We start from the raw sequence: 10,117 nt of genomic DNA on the forward strand, positions 1-10,117 counted from the left end.
ACATTTTTCTTACATAAATAACCAGTCCAACACTGATAATGAAAAGAGACGAAAAGAACAACTTCGAAGTTTAAAAATTAGAGTCAATCCTTTTTAATTTAAAACACTAAGAAGAAGAATATCACATTTAAAGAATAAAAAGTATGTTCAAGTCTTTTTATTTTAACCATTAGATTTCAGCAGTTTTAACTAATGCAATGGAATTGGAATGTAATACTCTTGCTTATTATAATCATTTCCATATATAACATTTAGATAGGTAAATTTAATATTCTTGGTTCCAAGTATTCAATGTTTGGTTGAACCTAACAGAAATATTAGGAGCTGTACAGACATTCACAAAACTAGAATATAACATTCTTGTTTCCAAATATTTGATATTTGGTTAAATTTAATACACTATTGGTGCTATAAAACTAAGAAATAGCTATATACATTCTCACATTATTGTTTTCTTTTTGAAAGGTTGATTCATATATACGCAAAGTCATGATTGAATTATGAGAATTAACGATTTCCTTAGCTACAATGATGAGCAACAGCAATAAGAACCAAGAGCAGGGTAAAAATTTAGCTGTTACTCCAACATCTCCACCTTGTGCCTTTCCATGAGCTCTTACCAAATCATGGAAGATAGTAACACCATGACTGCATCCAATTGATGGGAGAAGAAGCCACTTTCTGCCTCCATCTCATTAGAACTCTTCAACTTGTTATTGTGCATGCTCTATCCACATTGATAGTTATTTCTCTCTGGTTCAACCTCATATGATGAAAGCAACTTCCTCTGTATGAATGAAAAATTATGGATGCACATTAGTAAATCCAGCTCCTTACTGTTCTTTCTTTCCTCTAAGAGATTCCATTCAGCCAATTAATTCAATCATTCATTTTAGTCCTAATACATACTATTTTTATTTTCTTTAGTCCATATGAATTTATACTTTAAAGACTAAAATAAATGATTTTAAAGTATAAAGACCAACAGGAAAATATTTTCAGCTCTAAAAGACCAAATCATAGGGACTAAAGGGATAAAACTGGTATATACAGGAACTAAAATGGACGCTTTTAAAGGATAAGGACAGGTAAAGTTTGTACAATTATAAGGATTAAATGAATAATTAAACTCGTTACTAATAGGCTCCCAGTTTTATGTTTCTTGAACTAGCTCAAGTACAAAAAGAATAAGGATAGTACAGATAGTACAATGAGACTATAGACGCATGCCTGGTATTTTATAAGTTCCATGACAACATATGAAACATTGGTATCCAGAAGAAGGCTATAACAAAGTTTCATTTTTCTTGCCAAAAAGTATACAGTTTACAGAATATCAACCACTTGATTAGTTGACATAATGGAGTTAACAAGTAACTGGTATTGATAATGGTTTCTAAATTAACATGTTCTTATAAATACTCTTTTGCTTCCTTTGATAAGATGACAAGAAATACCTTATTAGGAGAGAGAGAGAGAGAGAAATACATACGATAAAATGATAAGAAGATCACTTGCAACACCAAGAGTGAAAATCTTATTCAAACTTACACGGCAGTAAAAAATGAAGGAAAAAAGAAGACAACACTTACAAAAATGAACTCACATGATAGTTATATTATAAAGACAAACGGTACTTATATAATTATTCATCATGACATAATACATATTTATAGCAATCTAAATATCAGGGACATAAATACTTACATGATCCTCAAAATCTGGGCTAGTTAAATTGATAGACAGGTTTCTCATTAGCAGTAGCACCTAAAAATATCCATGAAAATTTATTTGTAAGTACTTTTGAACAAACATAAATTCATTTATATAACTGTAGTAGACATGAGCTAATAAAAAGTTAGATTCAAATAAATCTTCAATGTCAACTTAGTTGTATGTCTGGATGAATGATGACAAAACTGATTTTGGTTAAAATTGCCTTTATGTGATGTGATCATGTGATTTATGTTTGGATGTTTTTATTGTAAAGGCATGTTAGTAACTAAAGTCAGCATACAACTTTTTATCCAATGCAAAAGCTAATCAAGTAGTTTCAATTCTGAATCAATTCTATATCCAGCATGAATTATTTAGTGTGAAACCAAACATATGGAAATTAATTTAAAATCAAATTAACTGGTATTTCAAAGTGATTCTAGAAAACCCAGTCTGAGACCAAAATACACTTAAGGAGTAGTAATTAATTGCCTGAATCATATTAAAAACCAATTTGATAAGTATCTATAACACAGTCCAACCTAGCTGAAAAGAATAACAAATACTAGATGGAGGAACGTAAACATACTGTCTCAACGTCTATACGGTCCATCTTTTTTAGCTTCTGCAGATGTTCAGTTGCATTTGGATCAAATACACTGCCTATGAAACCATATACCTGAGTAAAATCTGGAAGAACTGCATAACAAAAATTAAAAACTGTCAATTTGAAAATCAAGACAATAATGAATATAAAAATCAATATTACTGTAAAAGTAAAACTTGCATGACAAGAAAAAGTTATATTTGTATAAGGAAATTTTAAGTCTGTCCGTATGAGGGTTAAAGTGGGAGTTTGTATAAATAAAGCTATTCAAACAGCTTTGGAGACATGACATGATGAATATGAGATGAAATGAGTCCCAAAAACATCATACTTGTTGAATTCAAATAAAAGCTGAAAGCTTATAATTTTCAGCATTCCAGTTATATCACAGTTCAAGTGAAATTTTTGTGCATAAGACAATCCGTATCCAAGATTGAAAATTAAGTTACTTCAATCCCATTTAATTAGTTTTTAGCATAAAATTCACGTAAAGCACACACTGAATGTACATTATACGCCACTATCAGACAAACATTTCCTATAACAATATTCCGTGAACTCATGATGCATGCATGTAACCATAAAAAAATCAACTTCAAACTATAAAGGAAAACTACTAAACCCTTGCCTCTCAATGGATGGATTTTATTCCCTTGATGAGGTCCTTGACCATGAGATTCAACAGCTGGGCGCACTTTAGGAGTGCTTTCACCACTACTGCAAGGATTGTTCACTTTTGTCACTGCAATACACATATAATGTAGCAAACATAAGTAGTTAGTTAGTATATCTAAAAAAAATTCTCAACAAGTATCTTCAATAATAAGTCTACTTTTCATGAACAAAATCCCAGGATCAATAAAATAAAGAAGGTACAGAAAGTTGTAGCATTTAGTACCAGGGGATAAATTGACAGTTTGCAAGGTGTTGTTTGACCAGGATGACACCACAGTGTTCATAGGAATTTTAAGCATTGCTGGGGAATCATTTTTCAGGATATATCCAGGTTCAAGCAAAGAAGATGAAGATTGAAAAGATCCTGATACTTGTGGGAGTACAGGAGCTGCCAGATATCAATTTTGAATTATTAGATGTAAATCAACTTAAATTGTCTACAAAAAACATGGCAAAAGATTATTACCATTTCTGGAAGCTTTTTGGGGATATGGATGTGCTGCTTTTCTTTTAGGTCTGGGTGGCGGAAGATGTTCACTTGCTCCACTCTTCTGAACTTTGAGAAAGTATTTCTGTGCATGACTACGTATCTACAAACCCAGTAGAAATTATAATTAGTCCTTAAGCTAAATTATAGTGAATTTGGATGAGGAATTGAAAGAGGCATTCAAGTTTTAAATGGATTTAAAACCATATAGCATATCAAAATGAGTTACTTGGATATCAAATGCAAATAAAATTCATAATGCTGGGAATTTTAAAGAGGTTTTATTTTCAAGTAAAATGAAGGGATTTCAAATTGTTATAATTATAGAAATTATAGAAATAAGGAGTTGGTCTTATATAATCAGGAATATAGATTATATATGTATTATTAGGAATATTTTTATTTATTTACACATCATATATTTGTTATTAGAGGATATCAAAGCTCCTCTATTTATTGTATTGAATTACTCTTTTCTCAATATAAATAAAGCACCTACGATGTCTTAGAAACACAAGGTTTCAGCTTAATGTTTCTCTTTCCCTAGAGTTTTCACACGAATAACATCTAAAATAAAAGCATTTTGTAGTTCCTCTCTTCTCTATCAGTGTCACTGCAAACTCTCATCTCTGACCTTTCTTTCGTATGTGCTATCCACGCTGCTCCTCCCTTTCTATCCCTTTTCTAAGCATCTCTCTTTCACACCTCCCCCAATCATTTTATCACTTCTCTTCTCGCCCTCACTCTGCCCTCTCTTCCGCACCTCTTTCTATCCATTAGCAAATATATATACTTTTTAGTTTATATGAAACAAAATTACACTTTATTTATTAAAATGTTAACAATATTTACTTTTCCCCCTCCTTGCTAAACAATACATTTTTAGTTACAAAATTACATTAAAATCAGATCACAAACTGCTTAATATTTGACTTTGTAGTTAAAGATTACCTATGAAAAAATTATATAATTACTCATTTAATTTCACATATGATGGATATTAAATAATTTTATCTGCACAAAGAATTGAAAATATAATATGAATTTGAATTGTTTATCCAAAATAAAGAATTACGAAAATGAAAGGAATGTAATTAAAGTAAGTAAATTCCCATGCAATTCAAATTCTTTAGAACTTTAAGATTCTCTATCCAGAAACTACCTTAAGGAATGGAAATTGAAATCTAAAGTCGAAAAAAAAAAATAACACAAGCCCTAACAACTCAAACATTCATTTATATTCAGATTTTCAAGCCAGCTCAGCTCCATACTTCTGTCTCAACCAAAACAACAAAAAAGCATTTTCCCACTAAGCGTGGTCAGTGGCATGGATCAAATTACACTTTAAATGTTCTGTCATAAATAATATCTAACATAAAATACTGCTCCTTGTCACACTTGCTTTTCTTTCAGTCAAAAGAATCAGCATGTCATCAAAAGCAATTTTTCATTATTTCTTTCAGAGGAAAAACCATTCCCTACCCACATGTGTAGCTAAGTTAAAGATTACAAAACCATGCTGAATCTGCATCTAACACCTAAGCTTTTAGGTACATGACATTTTTTAAGAGAGTAACAAGTTATGATATGAATGATGGGTATAAACTGTAACAATAATTTAATGATAAAGGATTAAAATTCAAAAGGTTAAAACGATGCATATATTAACATATATCACAAAGTGACCACAATTAGAATACCTATACTACTAATCTAGTTTATGGAATAAACAATTTGTTTGACAATGAAGTAATAGAAAGCTCAATAACACTATAATGCAATAACTTGCATTGAATAGAAAGAAAGAACAGGAAATTCACGTTATACCTCAAATTTTAAATTAAAGTATCTTGCCTCAAAAACAGGAGTAAAATGGGTATTAGGTTTAACATTTTTTTGACTCATATAACCTTCCTTAAATGGACTGCAAGTCAACAAACCAACCTTACTATAGCAGCGAGCACAATATGACAGTGAGAAATACATGGTGAATCAAGGAGAATATGGTTGAATAAAGAGCATTTCTTTGGGGTGGGTGGGAATAAGACCTATTGATAGAAACCAAACAATTACTGAATATCAAAGTTGTATTATTTAGAGTATTATGCAGTAAAAAGATGATTGAGCTGAAAGCTCTACAGCCACAAGGAAAACCCCAGAGTCCTAGACTCCTCCAGAGGATTATTCTCCTCCTAACCAACCTAACCAACTCACAACCTCCTACTCCCGTACCCCCACACTCTCCCTACTCTCTCTTACAACAGAATTCCCCCCATCCTTGGATTCTTGACACGTCATTCCCCATCCTAACTAACTTCTCCCTATTTCTTTTCCTAACCCCATTTTCTTTCTTCTTACATACACATTCCATATTTTGGGCCTATCTATTCCTTCTATAATTTTTCCTTGCTGAGTAACAAGCCCATGTGCACTTCCCATGATCCTTATTAGGAGTCCTATCACCTATCTTTTGACATTTAATTTCCAACAAGATATAGTTCCTTCGGGAAAATTTGAAAACTACATAATCAATTAACGACATTCCAACACCAAGGATTTCAAATTATTTTTACGTAATGTTCACACTTAACATGATACCCTGGCCCAAATTTTTAACTGTGCATAAGCCTTTTCTAGCCTAGGATCTATTGAATCTCATCCCAAAAAATTGAGAACAGAAAATTTAACAAGAAAATGAGAGATGGCATACTTTAACTGTACAAGCTAAAATGAAATATCTATACTTAACTCCAGAAATGTTAAAGAAAATTATGCACTTCTAGCAAAAAAGGGATTTTTGCTCATTAGAATTACCTGTATAACAGTCTTTGATCCAACAAATGCTTCAATCTTTTTCCAGTCACGGTCAAACCTGTAAACAAATGAAGGAGCAAAGCAATGTGAGGGCAGAAACAAATACTAGCTTTAAATTGCAACACTAGGGAATGGTATTAAGTATGACCTCTCAATGAAGCTGTCCACCACAATAATCCAATGATTTACAACATTATCAAGTTTTTCCAAAATTTAAAATAAAGGGAAAGATAATTTGAACAGTATTTTTATTTTCAATAATATTTTATTGGATAGCAGTGTATATGGTTTCTCTCTGGTGCCCTAATATATGTTTCAATGGAAGTTCTATTACTGAAAGACAAAAAACTCACATAACTACGCCTTTTTAGTCACTTTGGCCCATTAGATCCTTTTTTTTTTCCTTTTAAGGTAGAGTTCTTATCTTTCACTTATATATATCTCTTATTTGTACTTAATAATATTTTCCTCAACCAAAAGAGGTAATAATCTTCCTAATATGATCATATAAATTAAACTAAGGAATCTACATTAATGCAGCTTCAGGTAATTCTGTGTCCTATCATGAACTAATAACACACATTAATACAATCCCAAGAAGAAACATCATGTCAAAATATAGGCATTATGTGCAGGAAAAAGAAATCTTAAATATATTAAAATGTTCTTAAGATTACTTAGTGCAGTAATCCTTTTCTTTTGTCTGATCTATTTTGTTAACGTTGTGATTGCCAATGTCTTTGGGCTCAAATGCACCTATTCTTCCTAGCTTATTTATCATTGTAAGGAAAAATCAGCTTTCGTTATAATTACAAGTGGAAAGATCAGAACGGAAATAGTAAAAGGTTCAAACAACTAATTCCAATTATTCCGGCTAGTCCATATTTGGAGCCAAGCAAGCACTGGTCAGAAGGGAAGACGACAGCCATCTTCAACTGGTTAAACCCCAGCCAACAATAGTAATAGAAGCAATCGGAGGATTACAAGGTACGTTGAATAGAACTTTTATTGTTTTGCTTTAGTATCAACTAAAATATTGAGTATTGTCCAGATGTCCCCAATCCCCACTCTCTGTCCTTGGTATGGACATTCAAACTTTGCTTAAGATCCCGAATCTACCACTTATCCAATTGATATCTCAAATTAAACTCCTTCACCATGGTTTGCGTGCCAGACAGGGTTTCAACCAGCAATGATAATTAGACACCATAAAGAATAAGTAACTATGTCAATGCCAGCATGTAACAAAACATTTTGAAAGAAACTAGCTTCGGTTTCCAATACTCTCTTTTAAAGCATCCCATCACATTATTCACCATTTCTAAGTTCTAACGAGAATCCATGCTAATATTAGCAATACCACACCCGTGGACCAGTTTGGTTTGAGATAACGTGTTCTACCTGTTTTCCCTGTGTTTTTAATTTTTCTCCTATTTTCATTCACAATTAAATAAATCCTACTTTGTTTTCCAACCATTTTTTCTTATTTTTAAATATTTCTACATTAAAAAATTTAAAAATGAAAGAAAAAACAATACCCATTTCTTTAGGGAAAAGATAAATTAAAAACATAAAACATTTTATCACACCAAATACGCCCTTAATTCAGCACTGCTTTGACAATGTTAAAGCAGCATAAAAAACCAAGCTTTACCCTATCCATTTTAACACACTCACCGTCATAAAACACAAACCCCAATTCTTCCTCCGCCAAACCCACCCCAAAACCCTAATTCCCACACCCTCACACACAACTCAGCACATGCAACTCAGAAAACCATCCCCGAGCACTAAAATTCAACTACTCAATACCTCAACCGAGCTTTAAACCTCAATCACTGAATAATTCTCAGAAGCAAAACCAGAATTGAACAACAATAAAAGGAGCGAACTTTATTACAGTTGAAGGGCTTCGAGGAACTTGTCGTGTTCTGGTTCGGTCCAGTTCTCCCGCGACTTGGTGATTGTGTAGGGCTTACGGATCTTCTTGGCTGCATCTTCCGAGGAGTTGGAGGCGGAGACGGCGGCAGCAGCAGCAGCAGAGACGGAGGCGAAGGGAGGCATCCCTGGGAGAGCCATGACAGTCGGATCCAAGTAGAATCCCTCCGGCGGGTTCGGGTTTTTGGATACCATTCAAAGATTCTAGAGAGAGAAAGAGGAGAGAGAGATTTAACGTTGAATTTGTGGCGAAACGTATGGCAAATTTCTGTAAGAACAATTGTTAGGTATGGTGTACGACTGGCGCTATTTCTACACAGAGAAATATTAAAAAAAACTATTTATTTAGGTATAAATGTTAAAATAGTTAATAATTTGTATTATTTTTCTAAAGTTATATTTTCAAACTTTTAGATGCCTAAATTTTGTTAAAAGGAATTTAACAGAAAATCAAATGTGTTCTCTCTTCACTTAATCACTCTCTACTCAATTAATTAATAGTTATATTTTCTATTTCTCCTAAGAGAGAACAAAAATTTATTTTATTAATTCATAATACTTGTTATAAATGCTCTCAAAATGTTTTTTTTTTAATTTTTTGTGTGTGCTATTATTGCTTCTACTTTGTTCTAGATGGGAACTTAACATGATAATAGATAGTTGGGCAAATTTCATCTATAGATTACCTAACTTCACATAAAATATTTAAAATATGAGTTCGATCATAATATTGAAGAATATAAGAACCATAGGCCAATCCAAATAGCAATAAAAGGCAAACATTTTTTGCCATATATTAAAAAAATAATAGACCTTTATATTTTTATGAAAATTATAATATCCAATATATATAAAAAGTATATTAGATATTAAAACTATTAGTGAAGAATTAAATTCTAGATCCATACCTATGATTGTAATTTACACAATATAGTATAATGTAGTGAAAACTTTAGCTCCAAAATTATAATGTTTCTTGACAATGAAACTACTATTTTAATAACAAATCTTGAAAAGGTAAAATGTTTTGGTCTTAAAAATGTAATAGTACATCGAAATAATAAGTGGATTAAAATGTTTATTAGAATAAAAAATGTAATGAGATACTATAATTAAATATTATTCAAGAGCTCTGGAAGTTTCTTTCGTTACATTAAGAAAAAGTTCGGTATCAAGAGTTCAATAAATATAGAGTTTTTCTTCATCTCAAAAATATTATAACAATTTACAAGATCTCGGAAAGAATGGCCATAAAAGATTTTAAAAAAAAAGAAAAAAGAAATTAAACTAAAATTGAAAAGATTAAAAGAATATGAAGTCATAAATAATTCAAGATTCATATAATAATAAACAAAATTAGGATAACCAAGAAGACTTAATTTCAACCAGACACGGCTCTAATTAATAGGATTAAAACCTTGCAACAAGAATTACAAGTAAAATTAATTAAGAATATTCCATAACTTTCATAACTCTAATCAATTCCGACGCAGATATAAATTGCGTAAGAGACACCTATTAGTATAGTAAAAAGAAACTCTTCAAAAGTTATTTACAGAAAATAATACCAATTTAAAAATACAATTTAAATTAACTAATCCTGGTAAATGTAGCAAATAAAAAAAATATTCTTACGGAATATATTACCGGGAAAATAATCCTCTTACTCAATTTTACCCTTTTAAAATATCTAAAATAGGAATTAAGAAAATAAATCTACAGAAAACCGGATACATTTATTATTATTAATTTATAGTGTTTATACCACATGGTCTTTCATTAATTGAGCCTAAGTTTGTGTAAACTGGACGACTTACGCATCAACATTACAAATTCAACATAATTATGAGCAAAACATATTTATTGACTTTTGAACCGTG

General features: G+C 31.3%; 1 protein-coding gene across 1 annotated transcript; it reads right to left on the minus strand.

Moving 5' to 3' along the window:
- Nucleotides 1-287: 287 nt before the first annotated feature.
- On the minus strand, nt 288-8,518 carry LOC148192271 (protein REVEILLE 6-like). Its single transcript, XM_088099772.1, has 8 exons — nt 8,200-8,518; nt 6,300-6,357; nt 3,465-3,588; nt 3,222-3,386; nt 2,952-3,065; nt 2,306-2,415; nt 1,708-1,767; nt 288-787 (listed from the first exon to the last, which is right to left on the minus strand). Exons 1-8 carry the CDS (start codon nt 8,430-8,432, stop codon nt 728-730), a joined length of 924 nt encoding a protein of 307 aa, XP_087955898.1. The 5' UTR covers nt 8,433-8,518; the 3' UTR covers nt 288-727.
- Between the last annotated feature and the right edge of the window lie 1,599 nt (nt 8,519-10,117).

The sequence above is a fragment of the Vigna umbellata genome, chromosome 9 (genome assembly GCF_029865625.1).
Source record: "Vigna umbellata cultivar VRB3 chromosome 9, Vumbellata_1.0, whole genome shotgun sequence".
In the NCBI taxonomy this organism is placed as follows: Eukaryota; Viridiplantae; Streptophyta; class Magnoliopsida; order Fabales; family Fabaceae; genus Vigna; species Vigna umbellata.